Below are 26,905 nucleotides of genomic sequence, written 5' to 3' on the forward strand. Positions count from 1 at the left end.
TGCTTTGAATTGTGAGCAAACATTTGCGATTAGAGCCATATGGTGACAGTGAACTCAACTCAACTCAACTCACTTAACAACAAGCAGCAGTTTGGAAATTTTGGAGTGAACAATTCTTCAAAAAAGAAACTTCAAGCCACTTCATGTTGAATGTTCCTGTCAAACTAAACATAAAACTAAGAGAATCACATGCTGTGTGTTTATAACAACCACATGGATTTTCTTTATTGGTCTGTTGTTTAGCTTCATGCTTACGAACATTGCAAAACACCATAGACGGGCTCCATGTATATCCATGTCTGCACGATATTGCCCCCAAGTGGCCAAGGTGTATACAGGAGAGGGAGTAGCAAAATGTCCATTTAATCCTTTACATTCTATTTCATCATGTTATTACTGAATGTTTTCTTGAAGTATAATATTATAGGATTGTTTTTTTGGGGGGGTTACATTTTATTTCAATGTGTTAAGATGATATGAGACACAAGTGTTCTGAGTTACAAGCGTGGTCACAGAGCAAATTAAACTCGTATCTCAGTGCACCACTGTACAGTTTAAAGACACTAAATAAAAGCGAAGCAGCCCCTTGAATCTACAAATCTTTTTTTTTGAAATCATTATTATTACATGTTAAGTTGAACATTATGAACTTTCTGAGGCTTGCAAGTACACCTCACTTACTCCTTTTTGTAGTTGTTTGTTCTCATATGCTTTACAGCTGCTTATTGTTTTATCATCACTGTATCTGCTCCATGTTGGCCATCTCCAGCTCCAGCTCCGGTAGGTACTGGCTGCAGTTGGGGTTGCCTCGCACAGTGGGGGCTGCTAGGATGGGTCGGCCGGTGTGGGGGCTTACACACCAGCACTCGCCCCTCTGACCATACAGAGACATCTTGCACTGAAACAACATTTTGAGGGTGGCGGGGGCTGGTCAGCAGCAATTTTCTTACAATATAAGTAATATACAAGTTCAATTGTAAAAGTATCAAATTAAAAAGGAACCTTTGAATATAGACATTTCACATTGATGTCACATTTAAAGCGGATGTCAACCCACACATATTTTTTTCAAGAATATGTTCCCAGCAGGCCCACTAGTTGAAACACGGCATTCTGATTCATTTTGCATTTGTGGAATATAAATTAAGCTTCTGAATCTGAGCCGTGATTGGTCGTTGTGAGCAGTTGTGATGTCATTTTTCAGTCGACAGAAGACAAAATGGCCGCCCTCAGAGATGGCTAAAAACGAGTGGATTAACACTTATTGCACAAACGCAATATTTATCAGAATGCCTTGTTTCAACTAGTGGGTTTGCATAGAACATATTCTTGAAAAACAATATGTTTGGGTTGACGTCCGCTTAAAGGCAGTCTTGGGATTTTCTCTGTACAACTACTAATAGCATTCAATGGATTTTTTTTCTGATGGATTAATATACACATATTTTTTCAGATTTTAGAAAAAAAACCAACTACTAAACTTACTACCGGTGTAACCCCAAACACATTTTTGTCACAATTTAAATTCATCTCAGTGTTAGCACGTTACTAGAGCTGGGCATTGCGCCTAGCCAACGGACCGGTCCGTCTATCCGCCTATGACGGACGCCTATTCTGCCGTCGATAAATGATAAACGGGAAATTTAAAAAAAAGATGGATTAAGCATAAACGGAAGTGCATTTTTGCCTGTCTCTGTAATCATCTATAACCTGACATTGATGATTATTGTTTCGTTTGATGCAGGTTAGTTTGCTGCTTGATTCGTGTATTTTACATCAGGCATGTTTTTGGTCAGCTAAGGGGGGCCTAATAGAGTCCCACGTGACGTCATATGAAGGATGTATTCTTTATTCGCTTCCCGAAGCCCAAAACTCAGAGGGATATATGTGTGCGGACGTCCTAGTTTAACACCAGCAAGGTGAAGCCTTTTACCTTCATTTGTAGTAAACATTTGGTTGGGGGCCATATGGTGTTAGAGGACAATCTGGCCGATCGCTCGCATTGAAGAGGTAAGCCATTTCGATCATTTTCTTTTTTTTTGCTTGGCGTTTGGCCCGACTCCTCCTAACTGACAACAATGAATGACATGGAAAAATGTAAAGCCAGACTGTTTTGTACTGCTGAGGTGCTCCAGTGAACTACCCCAAATTTCCATACAGTGCTAGCTCTCCGCAACAGTGCACTATCTGTTCGAATATGACAGTTATTTTATTTTATTTATTTTTTGGTGGATCGGGGGATCAATTAGACGGATCAAAATTTAGCGGTAATTGGTCGCAGGTTGTAGTCGGAAACGCTAACGGAAGCTCGTTCAAAGTCATAGGCTCATAGGCAGGTACTAGTTTTTCCGGCCGAACAAAATGGCGAATAAACGGACGGCAGAAGGGTACCCAGGCTGTAAGCGGATGTCGATAAACGGAACGGGAATTTTTAGTAAAATGCCCAGCTCTGCATGTTACAAAAATGAAACGTTTATTATTCACCTGTTTGAGGTTATACTGCCCTCTCCTGTCACAGTTAGGGATATTCATGGCATAAAGGTCTTCCAGGGGACCTCGATTATCTCTGAAGGGCATCTTGGAGATCCTCTCCAGCACCTGGTCCAGCTCCAGCTGACACAGAGTCTTAAACAGGCACAGAGTCAGCAGCGGCGGGGCGGAAGGATTCAGTATGAGATCAGCACTTTTTTTTTTTCCATCTGCGCTCAGATTTAAGAGGTTTTTCAAGTCTACACACCGGTCTCACTGGCATATTGCTCGCATAGGGCAGTATCAAGTCTATGCAGAGTACTTCTGTGGTCGCGGGCGTATCCGCCATATTTGATGCGGCAGCGCCCACCTAAGCTAATGCACGTCAACTTCACTCAACTTCAACCGACAAAGTCCACAAAGTGGATGCCTTTCGTTCATCCATTAAACACATACCAATTAGATTTGGGTAACAGATTGGCACCTGAAACAAAGTGTGTTTCTTTTTAAATCTGATGATTATACAAATTTACACCCTCATTCAGCATATTTCAGTATTTATCACCACATTAACAGCGCGCCACTCATATAAATGTGAGTATGAAAAAAACGACATGAATTCTTCTCAATAATTTACGTGTAGATAATCATTTTATTAGTGAATTGTTTTTCATTTCATTTTTGGAGATGTAAATGTTCATTACATTTTTAGAAATAATGTACTTTTTGTAGTATGATCGTGAAAAAAAAAATGGATTACTCCAACACGTTGTACTGAGCAATATTTTATGACTTGACTTATGACTTGCTTGAACCAAGTAATGAATGAATTTGGTGGCGACTCGACTAACTTGGGACTTGCTTCAGACTTGATGGTTACGACTCGAGACTTACTTGTGACTAATTCCCACCTCTGCCTCGGAGTGTTTTGTTGTTGTTTTACAACTTGTTAAATGCAGTGTTTCAGTGTTTTTTTTTTTTTACTGTTTAAAGTGCGATTCCTTAGTCCTCGCCAAGGTGAAGGCAATCTCCCTGGCGTCCCTCATTGGTATTACACATAAATGAAAAAAATATTATTTGCACAATCAAAATTAGTTCAATTCCCCAGTGGGAAAAGAAGAATTAGAAATGTAACTAAGAGTTGCCCGTCATCTGCAATGCAAATCACATTTATACCTTTAGTTATTCGTGATTAGATTAAATAACCTTTATTAGCCCCAAAATGGGGAAATTTGCATGGTTTTAAACACCGAGACAGGGTGTTTTTGTTTTCTTATTTTTTACACTAGTTCATTTGTTTGACTGTTAGGATGTTACTTAATGTCAACATTATCCTCTGGTAAAACATGTTTCCTAGGATTAGGTTTGCCCTTCGAAATCCATCGATGATGGATATGTCAGTCCATATGTAGGCCTTTGTTGCAACTGGTACGTCATTTGTCGGCTTGTCCTCACCTGTTTGAGACGACTAGGTTTTAGCTCTTCCACCTTGTTGCTCTTCATCTTCGTCATCATCTCTTGACGATGTTGTCGCACAGCGCTCTCCTTGGGTCCCATCCAGGTGGTCCCCTTACTGCGTAAGAGGGCGTCACTCAGGGCGGACTCGGACAACGGTTCCAAGGCCTCACCTGCAGGAGGAAGGGGGATGACTCAGTCGGAAAGTGTCAAACGCTTTGAAGAGGTTGTTGCTTTGCTTTGAGGGCTACTTTATCCCTGGCTTTTGGTTACAACTTGCTTATTATAGCTTTTATTAAAGGAGGCAGTCCCTTTTAAGACAAAGGCTAAATTGACATATCAGGGATATCCAGGAAATACATTTTCAAAGTACTTTGAGTAGCACGTTGCGTGATAAGGTGCCATGCAAATAAAGTTGATTTGATTCGATTTTTCCACATAATTGAAAGTTTTCCTTTTAGTTGTTTTGACCACTTCATAAAATGTCAACTCTAGCTGTCAAGTCCAGCCAGGACAGGATAATAATGACACACATTGCTTCAGGCATCGCATACGTACTAGTCAGTGGCGCTCCGCTAATTATGAGGGGCCAGTAGAAAGCCAAAAATGCCAGGGCTGATTTTGTGTCGCAGTCCAGCCCTGAATGTTCCGCAGCTAGTTTTTATGAGTGGCATGCACTCACTTGGCTACCAGTTTTGAATCGCTGCTGCACGATGTAGAAGACTAATCAAAATGCACATAAGGTAACAAACATGCTAGAAATGCATTTCCGGGTTTTAAGCTAGCGAGACCCAGCCGGTCAACAGCAAATCATACAAATACGTTATATAAAGTATACACATATTGTGTTTTACAACTTTACTTCACTATATTAATTATTTCATGTATATATGTGGATGAAATGGCAAAGCTTGCAGTCTCTGTCACTAAATTGCACGCAGGCCATACATGTCATTCAAGTGAATGGGAACAAAAATTAGCCCTCCCTCTACAGCAAGCCGCTTCTTTCTTGACAGTTATTCTACCTTTTTATGGTTGAATTAAGTACAATATATTATATGTGCAGCCTCAAAAGCTGGGCTCACATGCCGTCTCTAAATTAAATTGCTCAATTTTTGCCATCTGTCATTTTTTGCCACAATACCACAAAATGTGATGTGAGTATTTAAACACAATGACAAATGAGTCCCATTTATGTGCTTGCAAAAATGACCGAAATGTCTTGCCAGAATATCTATCCCCAACAAAGTTACCCCATGGTTATAATAGTTTGGGATTTTTCATTATAGTTCGTTTTTGCTTCGTTTTGACTTTTGTTGTTGTTGTTTTTTTTTAATTCGGTGAGTTTTAATTCATTTTCAGAGCAAGTTTGTTAGTTTTTATTAGTGTCGATTTTTTTTTGAAAATGCTTTGTTTAGTTTTTAGTAGATTTGGTATTAGGTTTTTTTACATGAAGTGAGTTTGTTGAGTGCAAGGTAAAAAAAAAAAAGTGCACATATTGTGTAATAAAGTAAAGTACACTACAATTATTAAATGACTCAACTCCCTTCTGTACCAGAGCTGAGCATTTTACAAAAAATTCTCGGTCCGTTTATCGCCTTCCGTCGGCAGCGTGGGTCCCCTTCCTCCGTCCGTCTATCCGCCTTTTTGTCCGGCCGGACCAAATAGCAATCGCCTGTCGGCCGGTCGGCCGGTCGGCCTATCATTTTAAACGGGCCTCCGTTAGCGTTCTACCAACTCCACTTCCGCCGTTTCAGTTTTGTAAAAGCATTTTAGATTTTATTTGATTTGGTCAATGAAAATGTTTTTCCAATTTCATTTATTTTGTAAGATTTTATGAACTGAACTGACTTATGAATAATAACCCTGAGATACACATGGTCACCATTTTTTACATTTTTAGTGTTTATAAAATAAAATGGTAATAGATAGAGTGTGACCCATTATGAAATGGGTTTGTATTTTGGGCTCCAAAATCACAAAATGTGTTCCGCTAAAAGCTGTTTAGTGTAAATGGGTTCTACTGCATAATTTATACAACTGTCCCTGACCTACAGTATATACAGTACAGTAGGTCTAAAGTCTAGGCAGCCCCACACATGAAGGCACCATTTGGAAAGGGCAAAGTCCGCAATCTCATGTACTGTGCAATGCATGCACCCAAGCACAGAGGACCACACCACCAGACCCCTCGCTCCCTTTATGGGGAGTTAGGCCTCGGTTGGGCTCGGCTCAGCACTATAAACAGAGGAGCAGGCCAACTGTCCAGTCTACTGCTTTAATCAATCCCTAGACAATGAGTTCCTTTCTAAAAGTGATCCATGACAGATTGCCAGAATGCACAAAGGCCAGAGGTGCCGCGTCAAGATTCAGATCAGCGGAGCAAATACCGCCTCGTTCACACTCGGATGACTGTTGGTCTGCTCGGGCCCAAGGTGCTGCACAAAACGAGTTTCAAGTACAAATCAGAATCAAAAAAATGGAGGCGAGACTGTCCGTCCGTTCATCAACCTCGGAGTACTGTGTGGAACTGGTTTTCTAGAAACTGCGGAAGGCAGATGTGTTTACCTTTCATCTCAAAGCACCGTTTGGACACGTTCTGGCATGCTTGCACATGCAGTATACACACAAATGCATACTTATACATACAGTACTTGCATCTTGCTCGCCAACAAACAGTAAATGATTTCATATTAGAGGTGCAGTGATTAATTGAGTAATCGAAAACTAATCAATTATCAAATGAATCTGTATTTATTTTTGATACTGGATGAATAATTTGGACACATTTTTCATTTCAAAATGTCAGCTTGTCACCAGTAAATGATCTGATTTCTGTAGTCCTCCATCAAAACAAAACATTTGCTTTAACTTTGGAAAACAATGATCGACGTACAGTATTTGCCGATTTTTCTGACGTGTTACGGACGATTAATATTTGTGCATTTTCTCTAGTCAATTTGAAATAATGTCCTGTTTTTGATGGATGGAAATTAAAAAATGCTTTTTTAAAAATCCGATTCATCGGTTAATCAACAAAAAAAATCAACAAATTAATCACTTATTGAAATAGTCGTTGCAGTTGCCCTATTTCACATACCCAACCCGTTTTGAAAATACTCCAGACCTTTTCACAACGTCGCCTCATTCGCACGTCTCCACAATGATTAATGATGCCACAAAAGAAAAGTTAAATGCTCATTCACAGACTTCTGGCACAGGCTGCAGCTCACCTGCTGTGACCTAATGAGGACACGCGCTATAGAAAGTGAACGGTGGCCATGTTGTGTTTACATTATTTTAAAATAGGTTGTCAGTACAGAGGAGGCTGAAAAGTTATTCCGATTCTCAGTACAAGCACCAAGAAAATTCGAGGCGCGGCTACTAAGCGTTTAGTTGTTGTCTTGATTGTGAGAAGTTGGGATGACGGGGCTCCGCGGCACTGTTTTTGAGGAAGTCTGCATCGAAGGGTGGAGGATTTTTTTGGGGAGGATTATCTTGGGGCTATTTCTGTCTGTCAGGCTTCATCTGGACAGGAATGCTTGCTCTTGTTAGCTAACCATGTTATTTCAGATGGCACCGCTGTTTCTTTCCACTCTGGCTCTCACTTGCAGGAGCACCGATGTACTTGACATTGTTACTTCCTCCACACAGACAAATGTGGGGGGAGGTTGTTGTGGGAAGCACAATGATGTGTACGTTGTACTTTGTACGTGAGTTGTATAGATACACGTTTGAATCGTTCTCATTGTCATCTGACTAAAAGGCCGCTGCTCGCTTCGCTTCATGTCTGGCTCCACACAGGAAGGCCCGAGTCAACAATTGAAGCCGAATACAGCGCTGCAAAAGACACTGCACGTGCACTAATTGGCTGGAATAAGGCCAAAATGAAAACTTAAAGATGGGGAATGATCGTCTTTGTGTTATTGTTGTTACAACAGTCATTATAACTTGACCATACTTCAGGATAAGTATGATCTGTGAAAAGCAATCAGCCGTTACTGGCCCCAATCTTGCGCCCCTAATTTCATATACGAGAAGTCACCGCAAAAAAAGAGGCAAAACAACCAATCAAAGACAGAAAGCACGAGTCGCACACTTGCAGGCACACTTACAGTATAGTGAATTGTGCAAACTTCACCAAAACACCTGAAGCAGCCAAAATGGCGCTGTGTTCAAAACGTTTCATGTCAACTCAGCCTTAATCGAAGATGCCGCGTTCATCCATGATTGTTTTTTCTACCACAACCATAAGTGATGTGAGGCCATTGGAGACTTGAAGCGCTTGCTGATTCATGGCCTTTGACCCAGCAGCACTTGAGGTGGTTTCGACGTGATGTGGTATATAAGGAGTAACTAAATCATGATGACTGCTGATTAATCATGAAAGGGATCATTACTGTCTAACAACAGCAGGTCCAAAGCAAACATATCATTCTGGCAGAGCATTCAAAAACCACAAAACGTCCCGCTTCACTAAGGGCCTCAGAATCATCCAAATAATGAGGTTGTTTACTTCTCCTCTTCACAATGACCCGTCCTTGTACAAACACAAAGCACATGAGCCTCACTGGAGTCCTCCTGCACACACAGCGGCCCATTTTCTAGGTAAACCGCAGTGTATGCTTACCGCAGGTCAAAGCCTAAAGTCCATCTTTTCCAAACAATGCAACATTCCTCCCGCTGTCTCCCGGCTCTCTCCACTCCTTCAAAGAATCGTCAACATCAACACTGTTTTGGTTTTTTTTTCTTTCTTCCAGAGCCATCCAAGGGGTGCAGCTTGTGAGAATTCCGGCCACCTTGGCTCGCTGGGTTAAAGGCAGCTTTCCATATGGGGGCTCGCTGGGTTAAAGGCAGCCTTCCATATGGTGGTGGTGGTAGGGGGGGGGGGGGGGTGTAGAGTGGAGGACTGTTCATTTTGCCTTCTACACCCCCATGGGCACTTCACCCAGGTCTGTGCAACAGGGACTCACACATGACTTTGTAGTTAAACGAAGAAGACGCCACTAATTCATGTTGTAAATTAGCAACAAGCATCTGTTACGCGTGCCTTAATTGCCCTTTAACGCGAGCAAGAAAATGTATTTGAAATAAAAGCACAAGTACTGTAGTTAATGAATAGCACACCAGTGTTCCAAGCGGATGCAATGCTGACAGGAGCGACAAAGGACGGACTGACCGCTGGTCTGCTCCGGGTGCTCCTGCCTCGTGCTGTCCCTGTCGATCGTGTGCCGGCACAGGCCTTGGCCCTGCAACAGTTGCTCCAGCGGAAGCTCCGAGTCGGGCGTCGGGTTGCATCGCGAGCCGGCGACACACCTCGCGGTGTACACGCCGCACGTCTCGCCCTCCAGCCGGGCGCACACCGGGCAGCACCCGCAGCCCGCCTCGCGCACGATTTCCGCGCAAGGCTCGCTGAGCGGCGGACAGAGAGCCCGCCGCTCGTCGGTGCACGCCGGGCAGCGGAAGACCATCTCGCCCAGCGAGGCGCCGGCGACAGACGCGGTGATGACCAGCAGGCTGTACAGCTTGAGCATCGTGATTTGCCCTGGCTTTTGTGACATTATCGTGGGCTGGTGGAAGGAATTACCAAGTTAAAAAAAAAAGAAAAAAAAAAGAGGGAGGGTAGGGGAAGGGGGCTGCTCGCGAGTCCGCGAACAGGTGAAAGGGGAACGGTGGTCTGCTGGGTCCTACAGTTCTCAACATTGAACACTGGGCTTCTCAAACTTTTTGCAGAAGAGACATTTTTCCAGCCACTTCCTCATAATTCCAAAGTTTACCAAATATATTGACTATGTGTCCTAAATGCTATAGGCGAGTTTGCCTCCGGCGTTTTAGAGAACAAAGCCATAAAGGTTGTATTATATTTCTGGAAACGTTGCTTTTCATTCTCTAAAACGGTGATTCTCAACTCTTTTACACGAAGTAACATCTTAAAAAGTGCTCAGCTCTCCAAGTACCACTACAATGACTAACAATAAAATACAGTAGTGTTCACCAAAACTGAGGCAGAGGTTTTCCTAATTTAAATAAAACATTCAGCCATTATGGACAGTTCAATATTAACACTGCACTTAAATCTAGGAAAGAAAAAAAGTGCACTTGAATAGTGAGTCAATGAAAATGTACTATGTTTGAAAACAAACCGTTCTTAAAGATGAATGCAAATGTAAACTCACTCACTCAATCAAATACAACTGAACAGTTTTTCTTTAAAATGCACTGTTCCTGGCGGCACGGTGGTCGACTGGTTAGCACGTCGGCCTCACAGTTCAGAGGTCGTGGGTTCGATCCCGCCTCCGGCCTCCCTGTGTGCAGTTTGCATGTTCTCCCCGTGCCTGCCTGCGTGGGTTTTCTCCGGGTACTCCGGTGTCCTCCCACATTCCAAAAACATGCATGGCAAGTTGATTGGACTCTCTAAATTGCCCCTAGGTGTGATTGTGAGTGCGGATGCTTGTCTCTGTGTGCCCTGCGATTGGCTGGCAACCAATTCTGGGTGTCCCGAAGACAGCTGGGATAGGCTCCAGCACGCCCCGCGACCCTTGTGAGGATAAGCGGTATCGATAATGGATGAATGGATGCACTGTTCCTGAAAATTAAAAAAAAAAAAAAGGGTGTACATGAAAAGCAAAACATGTACTCGACAAGATTAAAAAAAAGTTCAAACAAGATGTAACCCATTAGTAACTCATGTGTTTAGGTAGATACATAATGTATAGCAACAGAACATAGTTTTCTCACGAAAATTGTTTTTTTATATAAAATAGAACTGAAGAGGGCAGTAATAGGCTGCAGAGGCTGCATTGGCATACTTATGGTTGCCGCTTTTGTTTCATTAAACACAAGTTATCCCATTTCCAAGAATGCATAAATCAAAAAACAATCAGTTACAGTGTTTGGAATATGGAATCCCTGAATCCAAGGAAGCAAACCAAATGTTCACCAAAATAGGTATGATTTGATTTCTGGTCTTCCAAGACTCATGTGCCCCAAGTCACAAGGGACTTTATTCAGGTCCTGAGATCATCTAATATTTTTAACACCGAAGTGGTCAGGAGTCTGGGTATCCATCCATCCATCCATTATCTGTACCGCTTATCCTCACAAGGGTCGCGGGGCGTGCTGGAGCCTATCCCAGCTGTCTTTGGGCAGTAGGCGGGGGACACCCTGAATTGGTTGCCAGCCAATCGCAGGGCACACAAAGACAAACATGCGCACTCACAATCACACCTAGGGGCAATTTTAGAGAGTCCAATCAACTTACCATGCATGTTTTTGGAATGTGGGAGGAAACCGGAGTACCCGGAGAAAACCCACACAGGCACGGGGAGAACATGCAAACCCCACACAGGGAGGCCGGAGCCGGGATCGAACCCACGACCTCTGAACTGTGAGGCGGATGTGCTTACCAGTCGACCACCGTGCCGCCGGAGTCTGGGTAGCATACCCTAAATGGTTTGCTCACAGAAATGCCACAACCTCCATATTTTGGCACTGTGAACTGGTTGAACTAAGGGCTCTGCAACGCAATTTCCTTCAAGAATGCTGAAATACTGTGACTCCACTTGACCCAAGCCCCAGGGTCAATGGTACTTTTTTTTAAAATCTAGCCTTGCATGTAATCAATCACTTTCACTTCCTTTAATATGTGACAGAGCCAAAAGTAGAACTGTATAGTAAAGTACCAGTAATAGATTTAGAAAGGCATACGCGGGTCATGTCATATTAGGTACACCTGTACTATCAAATGAGATCCAGTTCAAAAGTTTTAAAAAGACAATACCCTACCTTCTCAGGTGATAGCGTTCTTTAGAAGTTTGTAGTGTAGAACGAAACTGTATCTTGAGAGGAGTTTGTTGGTGTTACTTTATGTGACCTTGCTTAACTACACAGTGTAAGCACAGTGTATGTTGAAGTGCACACTTCAACTCTATTGGAAACTACAAACACAATAATAGACATATTTCAATGAATACATTAATGCCAGTATCAGTAAGTAAGAGTTATAATTATTTACATATGGAGAAACCTCCTCTACAGTTCCACCTCAAGTGCGCTACCGACTGATCACAGATTGTATTGAAAAAGTAACATTTAACGTTTGATCAATCGAGTACAACCTTGCCGTGTTTAATGCATTGTTTTCAATAATATTATAAGCAGCACTGAAAATGGATGGATGTGATTCATAGACATACATAGTTTCCTTGGTTTCCGGTTCTTGCTACGAGAAAAAATAAAAAAAATAAATAAATGTATATATATATATATATATATATATATATATATATATATATATATATATATATATATATATATATATATATATATATATATATATATATATGATAAGTATTAAGATAAGTATTAAGCAGAAAAGATGATGAAATACAGCAGTGTAGTATAAGACCTAAAACAAGGTTTTAACTTTAGTGCATCACGGCCACCGTATGCGTATCCTCGTCACGTGGGACAAATGTTGTCAATAATCCAGTAACACCATGAAAAACACTACTTTACTTGCCTGTACTGTGCAGTCATATATTAGTGACAAACGACAACGCATTACTATTATTCGTCAACTTGTCCGGCTGCAAATGCGTGTGCATGTCATGTCACCATGACAAGTTTTAGCTTGTGACCAGGAAGAGTTTTAGTTAGCTTAGCAGGCTGGCAGTGCAGCCGAGCTCGGAGTGTCAGGTGTTCTTCTGACAAATAGTACCCGTTGACCTGGCTGTTTGTTTGTTTGTCAAAATTGTAATGTCAGCGCATGCAAAACCAGAAGCTTGCCATTTTCGACAGCAGCTCAGTGCTACCACGCCGGCCAAGGATGTCTCGTAGTTACGGTGGCCAGACCTCGCTTGTCACTAGCCTGGCAACACTACTCCGAAATAATGGTGAGTCTTGATCCCAAGTTCGGTTCAATTTGAGCGCCGTCGCGGTCCAAATATAGATAAACGGGTGCATCTGAATGAATCACAACGTTGTAGATAAGTTCAGTTATTTCAGTAGTTCAATTAAAGGCTCGTAGAGATCGATTGATTGTCTCAAAAAAACGACAATTTAACGTTTATTCTTGGCTGAAAAGACCAATTATCAAAACTATATATATATATATATATATATATATATATATATGTATATATGTATACATGTATAACCACTATTCCATTCCACTCTGTGCAATATGATTTGCAATTTTTTTGAAAAATAAAAATAATGAAAAATATTTCTATTAGTAGAAATAAAACTGACGGCACGAAGACTAAAACAGAATAAGAAATCCAAAAACGAAGAGTATAGAGCAAAGTAGTATAAAAATGAAGAACTAAAAATAAGGAACCAATTGAACCAAGAAACAAATGAACAATCCTGTTGAAAGAGGTGTGTTGTAAGTCAAGATTTTTACGTAAACCTCTGAAATAAAAATGAAGTTTTCCATGATATTCTGATTGATTAGATGTGCCTGTGTAAAGTACTGTATTGGCATCTCAGTCGTCCGTCTGCAGGCGAGTTAGTGCTTGGAGGCAGCAGCACGCTGACCCTGCCAGTGACGAGCTTGCAGCAGCTCAACCGACTGTTCGAGCAGCACTTGCTGTCCAGGAATCAGCAGCATGGCTTCCTGGCCCTGCCATCGCATCCGGCTGACACTACGTCCTTGTTGCAGCTGCAGTTCCTCTTTGACATCCTGCAGAAGACAATCTCACTGAAGGTGATTTTAAACTGACGACTAATGGAATAGTTATCATTTGAAAACTGTGTTTGTGTGTGCACACGCGTGTGTTCTTTATGCAGCTCATCAACCCGTCAAGCACAAGACTACAGTCTGGGGTGAAGATTTTCCCTTTCAAGTCGTTAAAGCGTTTGGAGGTAATTTACTATATGGTAACCCTTATTTCTCACCTGTCCGTTTCTTGACTTTACTTTTATTGTTGCATTTTTATGGACAGTGCCCCAATTGGTGCTATATTGCTATCATCCACCTGTTTTGAACCTGTTTGCGTAAATATGAGCAATACTAACGTTATTTGTCTAGCTCTTATTTTTTTGTATTTGATTTTCATGTCTTTACCACCACACTTTGCTTTATGTTGAATGCTCTGTTAAATACATCTGATCTTGAGTATTGTGCCTCTGCGACAAATGTTTTTTCTTTTTTTGGTAAGTGGAATAAAACATCTGTCTCTCTTTTGTATTTGTCTCGGCAGCTGAAGAATATCCCCCCGCATTGTGTAGAGGGGCTCCGAGGAGTTTATTCCCAGTTGGAGGTCTTCATCTGCTCAAAGAGCCTGAGCTCACTGGAGGTGCTCTCATCGTGGCTGTTACTGCATCTGACGGCTCCTGCCCCCCGTGACAGAATGTGCGCAACTTGTTCCCGCAGGAGTTGCTCTCCCTGTGCGGCGGCGACCTCAGTTCTGCTCTGCCATGGCTGGAGCTGCACACCCTCAACTTCAGCTACAACTTCCTTGCCTGCCTTGACCAGTCTTTAGTGAGACAAATGACCCAAGGAATAATTGAACCTATTGTCTTACCTTTTATTCCACTGACGCACGCCCGCGCTACTTTTCCTGTCTTAGAGTCTCTTGAATGTCCTGAAGTCTTTGGATTTAAGCCACAACAAGATTCAGGAGTGTGCAGAATTTCTAAAGGTCAGACGTTGTTTGCCTGCTGATTTGGAACTGCACTCGTTGTGCTTTTTTGTCATGTCTTCCTTCTTCCTTCCTCAGCCTTTGAGTGAACTGGAACGTTTGAATCTAGGCTACAACTGCCTGCAGAGGGCGCCAACATTTAGCGTAAGCGCCAGGGTCAAACTGCACGCGCTCATCCTCAGGAACAATGAACTGGAGACCATAAACGGTACACAGTACAGCGGCCAAAACGCACATTGACTTGCATATGCACTGTGTATGTTTATGTTTATCACGTATGTGCATGAACAGGTGTGGAGCAGTTGGCATCGCTCCAGCACTTGGACTTGGCCTATAATCTTCTGCTGGAGCATTCCCAACTGGCTCCTCTCTCCTTGCTTCATTGCCTTAACACGGTGAGGACGCACACATGTCCATGCATGTCATACATACAGACAGTTCATTAATTAACGGACAGTTAATTAAACATGCCGATGTCACTCCCGTCTTGTAGTTGAACCTGGAGGGCAACCCGCTGTACTTCCAGAAGACTCATCGCACGTGTACTGTCCAACACCTCTCGCCAAAGGCTGTTGGCCTCAGAGTGGGTGAAAAAAAATACATATTGATGACATAAATGAGAGCATTTCAATCCCATTCACATGCATTGGTTTCTGACAGCTAAAACTCGATGGCGTCGCGCTTTCCTCCTCCGAGTTATCTGTAAGTTTCCTTCGGTGTCAAATGTTTGTAAAGGTCTAGAGCAGGAAAGTCTAAAAGGAGACTACTTGTTTCCCCAGGTTCTGCCGAAAGCTGGACAAGTGGCCCAGGTCCACTTTTCCCCTCCGGCAGAGTTGGAACAAAGTCATGCAGATGGGTCAAGCGGAGCTGGGGAGCTCAGCGATAGCCTCTCAGTGGGAGAGGTGCGAGTGTCACGCGCTCGCAAAAAGAAGTCCCGGGTACGATGGAGGATGCTGATCCATTGTGCTAAAGTTGGCGGCTGTGATATCGCCGATATATTTACTTGAAATCACTCTGTGTTGCCCACCAAGGTTAAAGTGCGTCGAGCGAGTATCTCCGAGCCCAGCGATACAGACTACCAGGCAGTGTCGTCCTCACTGGGTGGGTTATTGATACCTGTATGACAGGTACTTTGTTTGTGCTTCTTTCAATATCACTTACTACCTCCAAGGAGGTCATGTTTTGAGTAATGCTTGTGCAATAGCTAGCTACCATCAGGATTTGGCCTAAACTGACTAACCATTGCCACAAGTAGAGAAGAAAAAGTGAAAATTATTTATGGCTTTATTCTGATGTTACAGTGAGCTTCATGACTGCAGAGACACTGACTCCTTGGGAGCCGGATAAAAAAAAAAAAATCTGAACGCAAAGTAAAAGATTACCCTATATTTCAATTTTCACCATATTTAAAACGTGTTTCAATTAAGGTCAGAATAGAATTTGTTTTCAAAGCTTTTAATTGTGCTTCAATCCATTCTACACCGTTCAACAATGTAATAGCAACAAAACCAAAGAATATCTAATATAAGGTCAAGTTCATTGTTGATTTTTGCTTAACTGATCTCTCCTTTTTTTTAAATTTAAAAAACATTTGGTCTTCCGTTATTTAATGTCATGAAAGACCTGGTTATGAGATTAAGCACACGTGTGTCTGATGTTGATCACAAATCGATCCATTTCGAAATGGCTAAAGAATTGGACTAATAATGATGAATTTATTGGAGCAAAACAGTTACCTCAATACAAGTGAACGGACGAGATCATCGAGGTGGCTCGGTCTGCACGTCCTCAACCAGCCGATGCTTCCTCTCGTGGTCCTGATATGTCTAAGGGCTTCTTCTCCGTTGTGCCAGTCGAGCTCAGCGCTGCCACCTGCCGGCAGCGACGCTTTACTTTGTGGGCAAAAACCCAACACGTTCACTCATATTCCGGACGATCGGACTGACTAAATATGTCACGCGTATTCGTCAAATATATTGGACAGACTGTTGAACGTCAACATGTACGCTATATTGGCGCTATAAATAGAAACAGCAATGCCTCTTGTGTGAGGCCACGCGCCAACCGCCTGCGTCGGCAATGGATGTGTGCGTACTGCGTCATGCCTAGAGTCACATCGCAGCACTATGACTCTTCCCTTGTCTCCCATGTATTTGAACTTGAAATGGCTAATTCAGCTATTTTAACGATGAAATCGTTGACATTATTGGATTGAAAATGAATACAAACAACTAGAATGGAAAATAATTGAATGTAACCATTATTATTGTTTTTCCTACATGCAAGGGAGGGGACAGGGAGGCTCTGCCTGCCTTGACCACACGTCCCTGAGTCAGATGTCTATTTTTAGACTTGTTAAGCTGTGGCGCCTGTCTACACTGTAGTGAGCGCCAGTGTGCTTCCTCTCTAGACATCCCTCTTCCACACCAAGAGGAGATTGAGCGCATGTCCAGTTTCAGAGAGCAGCTGGGCGAGGACTGGCTGCGGTACCAACACCACCTCGACGTGGAATCAGCGCCGCCTCCTGCCAAGACCGCTCATGGCTTGGAAAACCTCTCCAACAGCCTCCTCACCCCTCTGTGTCTGTCCCCGGAGGTTCTTCCTCCGCCGCTTGGCTCATCTGAGCCAAAGGCGCCGATGGCCGAGGCCGAGCAAGAGACCGAGTCCACCTTGCAGTGGCCCAGCCAGAGCCCTCAGCACACCGAGTCCACTTTGGAAGACACTCCGGTGGACGCTGAGGTGGCAGGCCAGGTCTGTTCGTCCGGACACAGTCCGGACTCCCACAAGTCAGCGAGGGACCACAGTGGCAATTCCAAGGAGGGTGACCACGAGGAAGACCTGGGAGGTAGTTGTGACAAAAAAAAAAAAAAAAACAACAAAAAAAAAGAAAACATGTTTGACACCACTTGATGTCTTATTTTCGAGTGTAGTGGACCAGTGTCTGCCGCTTCTGGTGGGTGTCCTACCTGACAAAGAAGAGGAAGATGCAAAGAGTCAGGATGAGGGGAGCGAGGAGGTGTTTCTGCGTGTCAAACTGAGCCATTTGCTTGAGGTCGACGTGCAGTCTGGCCGGGAGAGATGTCGCCTGGAACTGGACTGCCTGGCCAGGTTGGAGGCCACACAGGCAGTTTGGACCCACGGGGTGAAATCACTATTTTGGCCTTTGGTGTGACTCTACTTTTTTTTTTTGTGTGCTTTGAATAAATGAACTGGGTCATACTTTTTTTTCAGGAGACCAAAGCAATGCTTCCGGCTGTGGAGATCCAGTTTGACTACATCATGAAGGAAAAGAGGCGGAGATGTTACGTACTTCTGGATGATGACCCTCAGCAGGCCCTTAAGGTTGTTGACACATACACGTAACCCCGTGATCGTGTTGCAAACAAACAACAAAATTCGGAATCAGCCCCATAAAGTGACCGGAGCGTGTTCGATTTGTGTTATGGTAACCTTGTTGACCAGGATCTCGTTGACGTGCTGTCGCCTGTGGCAGATGCCAACCGCCGGCGTGCCGCAGGGCTCCTTCCAGGCTGTGTTCATTTGCAGTGCCTTCGTTGCGGATCAGAGTTCATGGAAGCCGGAGGTCGAGCCAGGTCTACAAGACCCATCATGCTGGCGGAGGGTGTCGACGAGTGGGTCGGCAAGGAGCTGATGGAATGCGATGAGGGTGACAAAGGTGAGCCAGATGAAGGGGCAAGCTAAGTCACGCAGAGGCCGTGAGTCAGTTCTTGAAAACACCCTACATTTCTTTCCAAATGAATAGGTTGTTCGTCCGCTGTGTTTGAAGTGGAAGACGGAAATACAGTGCTGGGCATTATTTGTGAAAGTTGTGAAAGATGCAGTCCCTTCAGAAATATGTTTTTCCTTTTACAAGGGCACATACCATTATAACAAACAGCCGCCAGATAAGATTCTGCTAGCAGCCACCTCTGTGTGATTTGACCACGGTTGACGTGAAACACCTGCACTGGCACGCACACTCCACTTTGTTCTTTAGATGTTTTGAAGATTGCTCAGCACCAGCTGGGACTAGTTTGCCTGACAATTCAGGACATGGCCTGGAGTTATGTGAATGGTTGTTTGCCTATACTGTACGTGCCTTGTAGTCGCCTCTCACCCAAAGTCATTTGGGATAGGCTCAGGCTCATCTGTCAACTAACAAGGTCACGTGGCACGGAAAATGGATGGGAGCATAGAATACCATGTTGTTTACGGGCAATTTATTTTCTTTTCTGAACATGTCAACATTAGTACACAGCACCGTGAGTATTACTGCCGCCAACAACGGCAAAAAAAAGGTGATTCTGAGGCCTTTCGGTGGGAGTTTACATGTTCTCCCTGTGGTTGTGTGGCTTCTCTCTCGTTGTTTTGGCTGCCTGACGCCCTCAAAATTGCATTTTAGGTTAATTGAAGACTCCTCATTTGCCAAAAGGTGCGACTATGCATGTGGGGATGGTTCCTGCGTCAGGCCTGTCAATGAATTGGGGATCTGTCGAGGCAGGGTGGAAGTTGCAACACTCCTGGGACCTTGCGTAATGTCCTGCATAAGCAGAAGATGGTGCATTTTCATTTTTCCACCGTTCTGTACATTTTATTTTCCCCAGGAATCTGCGATAACTGTCCGGAATGCGGAAGTGACCACTTGATCCAGCTAGTTGGCCACTCGTTTCCTTACAGCAGTACACCCATCCAACACCGTCCATCAAGAGCTGGCAGTAAAGACAGAAAGGTGTCGTTCATCAGTGGAAGATTGTCTCTCCCCGAATACACTTTCAAAAGTAGTCACCTGCAATGTCACACTCTCCAACAGGTGAACCCTAAAATGAGTGATCATCTGGAGGAAGCCACCCCTACGGCCGTTACAGAGAACCCCGCTTTTTGCACCGCACACGGGGGCTCGTTCCACATTGGCGAGGGCGGGGCTGACTCCTTCTCCCTGTCCTACAATGCCGACAGCCAAAGCAAGGAGGATCTGGCTGGCAGCTACAGCTACACTGCCATCTGTGCCACACCGCCTTCAGGAGGGGCCAACTCCACTGGTGTGTGCGTGCGTGCGTGCGTGCGTGCGTGCGTGCGTGCGTGCACGCGTGCGTGCTTCATTGGACAATGCATTCAACTGTATCCGAATTTACTGCACTCGGCCACCATTAAAAAATGTATGTGTTAGTAAATGAACGGACAAGTGCAGGTGTACAACAAAAAGGTCAGATGAACATCAGTCAAGTGCTGACCCCCCTCAAGGCTTGTCAACCCAAACATATTTTTTTTTCAATATATGTTCTATGCGGGCCCACTATTTGAAACACGACATTCTGAATAATATTGCGTTTGTGGAATATGAATTAAGCAGCAAAATCCATCCGCTTTTAGCCATCTCAGGGGGCAGACATTTCGTCACTTCTGTCCTCTGAAAATGACATCAGAGTTTCTCAGGGCGCTGTGATTAGCTGTTACCTGAGCCCTGAGCAACTGTGATGTCGTTTTCAGTGGACAGAAGTGACAAAATGACCGCTCCACGAGATGGCTAAAAACGGGTGCGTTTTGCTGCTTAATTCATATTCCACAAACGCAATATGAATCAAAATACCTTGTTTCAACTAGAGGGCCTGCATAAAACATGCTTGAAAAAAGATGTGTTTGGTTTGATTTCCACTTGAACAAAACTGATTCAAAATGTGCATTCTTCAATTGTCTAAGGTTAGGGAAACACTTTGGAATCAGTTAATGATCTACCTCATTTTATCAAGAGCCTCTCCAAAATTGAATGTGGTGTTCCTCGGCCCGTGACGCCCCATTTCAATGTAACACGGAAGTTGCGTTTGTATCTTACATGTCGTCCTGCTTTCTTACTACCGTGGAACAAAAGGTCATTCCAATAATATAGCAAGTGGGACATTTCTCATTTCCGGCTGAAATGTTAGCTTCAAGCTGTTGTGAGGTGTCTTTTAACTTGAGCGGCTTTCCCCCAGATGACTTCGACCTGCTGACCGAGGCCTTTGAGGCGGTCGACCATCGTCTGAAGCTTTTCTTGGATGTGGATGTCTTCGAAGAGGAAGAGGAGCTCAGTTGCTTCCTAAAGGTAAGTGACTGTTGCGCCGCTCGCGCGCAAGTTACATTTCTACAGGCTGAATATCCATTTGGCCGTCAGACATCCATTGTGAGATTTGGGGAGCCAGAAGAGTTCCCATCTCTGGTGGTGGTGTCCGACAAGAGAATCTATGTCCTTGAAGCGACGTCGGGAGCCAGGTGAGTGGCTGAACAACAGCGACTACATGATGTACGCTTCACGCGCTATTGAACGTTCCTGACCAAAAGAGTTGCTTAGCCCCCTACTGTTTTTGGGGAGTTACTGCCATTGCTAACTTGAACCTCGGTGTGCATTTCCTCCCAGCAAAGGGCAGCTCTCCGATTGGCTCCAAAAGCGCGATTGCCACCCAATCTTAGAGCTCAGCTACCTGGAGGTGGGGCTTGGCTCGCAGAGCCTCCACATGGCATTTGAAGATGCGGAAGTCGGGGGCGTGGCCTACACCCTCCTGGTGCGGGACAGTATACGCTGCAAACACTTCTTTGGCCTGCTGACAGGTAAGAAGGAGCTCAGGCCAAACACGAGCACGAGCGGAAAGCAATTCCTGCTCCACATGTGGAAAACACATAAAAGGACAGCTCGTATTGTGTGGGAAATAAACTCACTGACCCTTCCCTGCTCCGCTTGTTGGTTGTGCTGCTTTCTGCGCAACACAATCTGAGCTTTACTGCTGCGGGCCTCACAACAGCATCGTCTTCTTGCCACAGAAACCCACTGACACGGTACCGTGTGAGATAAGAGGCAAAGATCTGTGCCAGCCCAACTCGTTTGCTTGTGAGAGCAGCAGCCGGAAGGAAAGCCCTTGATTAGGCCTCTGGTGGGGCCGGGAATTTCTGGAATATAAAGAAACGCTATGATTTACAGCCTTCCTGACGTTGACGGAAAACAACCCGTTTTGATCAGCACACATAAACGCCGCCAAAGTCTGCACATAATTACAACCCCGGTTTACCACGTTGAGGTGGAAACGATGTTTACCGTGAGACGGACGCATCTCTTTGACACAACTCACCTTTCAAGACAGTGCGTGCGTGAGGTGCTTTGCGCAGGCAAGGTTGAGTACTGCGGTTGTTGGTTTGAGCAAAAGTATGGTTCATATTGTGTTCCTCCTCCAGCAGAGTAACCCTTGAAATCCTTTCTGTGAAGTGTGTCCATTCGAAGTTGACCGTGAAGCTAGTGTGTGCTGTTGAAATCCACCCTGCCCCTCATAGCTGTCAAAGAATACGCAATATGCCGCTGTTGTTGGAAGCTGCCTTGACAGCTGTATTGTGCTGCTGACACTTTCTCAACCGCGGCCTCTATGTTGCTGCAATAGTACACCCCAAAGCCATTGCAACAAGAATCTCCCATTGACTTCTGACCTGTTTGCTATAAAGCTTTGCTTGGGTGTGCCTTTTTGACAGGCCTATTGTCACCATGTGGTCTTGTGCTTTTTTTTTTTTCCTCTGCTTAAATTCTGATGGACACGCAGAGATTTTATTGTTTGAGGAGAATGACTAAGTTCTTCAGGCGGACTTCCAGCAGTTACTTTTGTTTGTTTGTTGTCAGAATCTTGCTCCAAATGTGTTGAGTCCTTTTTTTTTTTTTAATTTCTTCATGTCATCTCTGTGTAGGAATTGTGCGCGAGATGGCTCACCGATCCGACAGCAAACTGAGGTCCATCTCAACCACCAGACTTGATCCTCAGCACCATCTCTGGTATTTGCACACGTGCAGCGAGACGAGCGTCGTGCCAATGAGCTCATTTTTTATCCGGATGCACATCTTCTCTCCATTACAATCTGTTTTTGAAATGTATTTATTTTTGAAGACTTCATCTTGTAGCACGGCTCTGTTAAATTAGCTGGTAAACCGCACTTTAATTGAGACCGTGTGTTGGGCATCCAGACCCGCGTATGTTGTCGTGCAGGTTGCTGTTGGCCACCTTTTGTTTGTTTTCCTCCACTCATTAGTAGTCGTGTCCCTCCTCTGAAGCGGAAAAAGACCGCAAACATGAAAGCTTGATTTCAAATAAGAAATACGTGCAGTACGTCACTGATGCGCGCAAAAACACCAACACTCCCAATGATGATTGAAGTTATGTATTAATGTTGAAACTCTTAAATAATAAATAACATTGCCAGAATGTCAAGGTATGCAGAAGCATTTAGCATCGAATAGTTGGGGGATGTGCTTCATTTTAGCGTAGAGAAGCGAGATATCCTGAGGTATACTACAGTGATCACACCTATTGTTGGCGATTCATGAATTCGCCTTTTTTTTTCTGTGGAAGTTATCCTCAGCTATTTGCTGAAAAAAATTGTGGTTTTGTGTTCTTCCTGCGAACGCCCTAAGGTGCCCCAAATTGGATTCATATATAATATAATTTTATTGGACCCCACATCTTAAAGGCACATGTACACAGACACGTATAGTATACTTTTTATGCTTGCCATTTTATTTATTGTGTTCAAATCCATTGTGTTCAAAGAAAATAAAAAGTGTATTTTTCGAAGTTTAGGTATGTTTAAAGTGTGTTGGGAGCACTATTTTATGTTATGTGCTGTCATGTTACAGATTTGCGATAAAGGTCTCACTGGATGTGCAATTATAACAATTAGGCCTGCAACTTATGATTATTTCAATAATCTATTCATCTGTTCATTATGAATGAATGGATGAAAGTGTTCATTTCCATCCCTTTGTTCAAAATCAGGACATTATTTCAAATTGACAGTGCAAAAATGATTAGGATTCAGTTACAAATGCGTCCTGCAACATGTCAGAAAATAGGCAGAAATGTCGTCGCGAGATATGCAAAATTTCATTGTGTAGACATTGCCATTGCTTCTTTTACCCGAGCAGTAGACAGTACTGCATGTTGTTTTGTGTTCTGTTCACATTCTTGTTCTTTTCCTGCGCCAGGCCTCTTGTGTGTGAAGACATCCGCACAGATGTGGAGGATGGACAGCTGCAGTTTTGCTACATTCTGGCCTTTTTGCTGCAAGGTTTGCCGCCTCTACATCACCTCATTCATTTTTACCAACGCATGATGTGATGCCACTACAGTATATGATGTCTCTGTCGGGTGGCATCGAGACGGGGTATGGAGTCACAGGTGAAGGAAGTTACATTCATTTGTGCCGGAGATGCAGGACACTGCCTAAAGTCTTCCTCGGGCGATTTTTCCGATTGTGCGCAGCAGCTGCACTTCTCGGCGGAATTTGTAGCTTTGCCATAGCGTGCCCAGATCTACCTCGTTTGGTTGATACTTTTCAGACTCTCAATGCCAACACATACCTTTGATTGCCACAGAGCACCAGACATGAAACGTGGAAGGAAAAAAAATACACCGACAGAAATTGTATAGGTAATTGAATTCAATTTTGGGTTAGGGATGAGCTACAAAGACAATCTGAAAAGCTTGCCATTGCAGGCTATTGACAGCAAAAGAAAATATCTTAGTTGAAAAAAGAAATAAACAAAAACAAAAAAACATCTTTAGCAAATGTGTGCTCCATTGGCTTACACAGCTGTCCCAAGTTCCCGAGAACAATTTAAAACCCTCAAATTACTATTTCGTACACACATTGTGCCTATTTCGTGGCCGCAAATTAGTAACATGTGGCCGCACATCAGGATTTTGTGGGAATGTTTTATATCTGTACCGGACACAATTAAAAGCGTTCGTGGGATTTGACCTTCGCCTATGGGGTGACCATTGAATTAAAGAATGAGTAAATGTAGCAAGGTCATATTAAAGCAAAGGTTGTCTCTTGCCTGCGTGTCACGGCAGAAAACACGTGGGCGCCGATGACCGTGCTGGCGACCCGAGAGACTCTGTACCTGTTGAGCGAGGATCACCAGTGGAGGAAGAGCACAAAGCAGCTGCCAACGGTCAACGGCGCCCCGGAGCCGAGCAGCGGGAGCTTCTCCCTTCTGGAGACGTTGCCCATCAGCTGCGTGAGCTCGGTCCACCTGTGGCCCAATGAGCAGCGGCAGATGGACGTCAAGCTCTACGACGAGGTCAGCCACACGCTCGACTCCGACGTTGTCGGCCGTAATTGTTTTTAATTGTTTGCTTCTGATTTCATCTTCAAGACACAGAAAGAGGAGAAGACCTGGCACGTGCGCTCGGAGAGTTCAGAGCTCCTGCAGGCTCTGCTGGCCTGGGTCCGAACACAGTGGGAGGGCATGTTCGGTGTTAGGCTGCACACAACTGTGCACGACAAAGAAACATAACAAACAATGGGAAATGTTTTTTTTTTTTTTTTTCCTCTCTCTCTCTCTCTGTACGCATCCCTTCAATGAGGAAGATAGGCCGAAGTCCATCTCGAAGTTGTGGTTGTGTTGCTAGTAAAATGAAGCAGCCCTTCTATCCTACACGGCATACTGATGTTGGGAAGAACAATTGTGGATTTTTTTTTTTTTTTTTTTTTTTGTGAAGCTGTCAACACGCATATGTGGGAATCCTTGCGCTAGCTATTAATTTATTTCTTCACTATTGTCTTTTATGTTTTTCTATGAGATCAAAATTGTTTGCAAACAGTGTGTATAAATGAATTGAAACAAAAGGACTTTATTGGTTTTATTTATGACTACAATAAAGCTCTGTTGTTGGCGGGGGATGGCGGCCAAGGCCTGTGAAAAATGCCACTAATTGACGCCCTCAAAAAAAAGTTCATAATTGCCTATATCAATAGTTTTAACTGCAAATGTTCCACAAACGCTTACATATCGTTCCAAACTCATTTTACAACATTAGCCTTAGAGATAAATCTCTTACAGATTACTTGATTTTGACAAAGTGTACCAGAAATGCTTGTGTAGCAGAGTTAACACAAACACGTCTCCCTAATTTACGCAAACAACCTGAGCTCCTCCACGATAAAGATTGTCATCTCTCAGTTGAGGTTTGTCACTTTAACATACGTCCTTTACACCAAATACGACTTTTCCTATTAGCCGGGGCTTTGGCATCATCCTAGGGAGTTATAAAAAGAGCGCAAAAATCCAGAATAGCAGATAGCTGAGTATAGATATATCACAAGGAGGCGGTGGGGGGAAGCACAAAATAAGTACATTAGAGAATAGGCTTGGAGGGAAGACGACGCGGTCATCGAACTGTCTTGCCACCTCATCTTAAGCCCAAAGTGGGCTGAGAGGAGGCCCCAAGGGCGACCCAGGGCACACTGGACAGACAGCGTCTGCCTTGGTATCCCCTAAGAAGGGCTGGACGAAGTGGTTGGGGAGAGGGAAGTCCGGGCTCGACTCCGGATGAGCGGAAGAAAATGGATGGATGGATGCCAGCGACTCTTCTGTGTGCCACTAGAATTGATCTCACTGTACTCACCACCCAAACCGGAGCAGTCTGTACTTAGATGTCATTGAAGCAAACCATTGCAATTCTGCAATTCGTACCTTTCCGAAGGATGTGTGATTGGTTGGAAACAAGGAAATGAGAGATTGGATTGAATTTATTTATTCATTCCCGCTTTGACACCCAATTTAGAATGTAAATACTTAAGTACAATGCAGGCAAGCGACACAAGATGTGTCGATTGCTCATTTTAATCGCCGACGGAGATGACTGCAGTAAGAATGGCTTCCGGGCTGTAACTTGGACACCCGCGTACAGTTTTTGAGTTCTTGCGGGTTGATTGTCCGCAAGCTTAGCCCGCGCGGCTCCAACGAAGTTCCGAATCCTGAGTTGCGTGTACGCTGTGCTAACTGCCTCCGCTGTGTAAATATTTCTTCTTGCCACCAGTGCGCCACATGTGTTGTGCACATGATGGCTGAAGACACGCATCACCTTCCGTTGAACCCATGTGGTCCCGACCAGCAAAAGGGGCTTTGAGAATCGATTGTCGTTTGCGTTGCTTGACCTGCTTGTTTCAGAAAAGTTGCCTGTCAGTGGGAGAGCGACAGGGGTGAAAGGTCAGAGTCAGGTGCACCACAGCAAGCATGTTTAAAGTTGCAAATGAACATGGATCAAATTGCTGTGGAAGTTCTGGATTGTTCCATGTTGGTGCATCTGTGGGCAGGGGCGGTAGGAAGGCATTGTGAGCCCTAAACCCACCCCCGTGCCTTCTCATCCAAATTGCAATAATTTGACCCCGTGTTCCCTCTGAGCCTGTATGGCAATTTGCAGAAGATTAGAAAATGTTATTTTACAAATAATTTCGCAACAAGTTGTGGTTAGGCACACATTTTGTGATGAAAGAAGCACACCACGGTTGGATGAGTTTGGGTAACGTTGGTGTACCTTTTC

General features: G+C 44.0%; 2 protein-coding genes across 2 annotated transcripts; one reads left to right on the top strand and one right to left on the bottom strand.

Moving 5' to 3' along the window:
* Positions 1-195: 195 nt before the first annotated feature.
* On the bottom strand, positions 196-9,556 carry igfbp2a (insulin-like growth factor binding protein 2a). The gene is made up of 4 exons (XM_086040199.1): positions 9,104-9,556; positions 3,925-4,097; positions 2,485-2,625; positions 196-898 (listed from the first exon to the last, which is right to left on the bottom strand). The coding sequence occupies exons 1-4, from the start codon at positions 9,483-9,485 to the stop codon at positions 737-739; spliced, it is 858 nt and encodes a 285-aa protein (XP_085896325.1). The 5' UTR covers positions 9,486-9,556; the 3' UTR covers positions 196-736.
* A 2,829-nt stretch (positions 9,557-12,385) lies between these two features.
* stk11ip (serine/threonine kinase 11 interacting protein) lies at positions 12,386-25,211 on the top strand. The gene is made up of 25 exons (XM_086040036.1): positions 12,386-12,818; positions 13,431-13,633; positions 13,717-13,791; positions 14,130-14,225; positions 14,303-14,410; positions 14,499-14,570; positions 14,649-14,778; positions 14,862-14,965; positions 15,064-15,153; positions 15,231-15,272; positions 15,350-15,508; positions 15,602-15,671; positions 16,981-17,415; positions 17,501-17,712; positions 17,802-17,912; positions 18,033-18,246; positions 19,175-19,299; positions 19,381-19,609; positions 20,540-20,649; positions 20,719-20,816; positions 20,962-21,152; positions 22,269-22,353; positions 23,560-23,642; positions 24,431-24,660; positions 24,736-25,211. The coding sequence occupies exons 1-25, from the start codon at positions 12,692-12,694 to the stop codon at positions 24,874-24,876; spliced, it is 3,540 nt and encodes a 1,179-aa protein (XP_085896162.1). The 5' UTR covers positions 12,386-12,691; the 3' UTR covers positions 24,877-25,211.
* Positions 25,212-26,905: the final 1,694 nt, after the last annotated feature.

Source organism: Filicampus tigris, chromosome 1 (assembly GCF_054856515.1).
Source record: "Filicampus tigris isolate MCC_2025a chromosome 1, RoL_Ftig_1.0, whole genome shotgun sequence".
Lineage (NCBI taxonomy): Eukaryota > Metazoa > Chordata > Actinopteri > Syngnathiformes > Syngnathidae > Filicampus > Filicampus tigris.

What these genes read in the sequence shown, in the direction of transcription:
- stk11ip (XM_086040036.1), top strand. Translation starts at nt 12,692, where the DNA reads ATGCAAAACCAGAAGCTTGCCATTTTCGACAGCAGCTCAGTGCTACCA. An exon ending in AGTCGTTAAAGCGTTTGGAG is followed by an intron (nt 13,792 to 14,129) that starts GTAATTTACTAT and finishes TTGTCTCGGCAG; the next exon opens with CTGAAGAATATCCCCCCGCA. An exon ending in AGTGTGCAGAATTTCTAAAG is followed by an intron (nt 14,571 to 14,648) that starts GTCAGACGTTGT and finishes TTCCTTCCTCAG; the next exon opens with CCTTTGAGTGAACTGGAACG.
- igfbp2a (XM_086040199.1), bottom strand. Translation starts at nt 9,485, where the DNA reads ATGTCACAAAAGCCAGGGCAAATCACGATGCTCAAGCTGTACAGCCTG. An exon ending in GCACCCGGAGCAGACCAGCG is followed by an intron (nt 4,098 to 9,103) that starts GTCAGTCCGTCC and finishes TTCCTCCTGCAG; the next exon opens with GTGAGGCCTTGGAACCGTTG. An exon ending in AACCTAGTCGTCTCAAACAG is followed by an intron (nt 2,626 to 3,924) that starts GTGAGGACAAGC and finishes TGCCTGTTTAAG; the next exon opens with ACTCTGTGTCAGCTGGAGCT.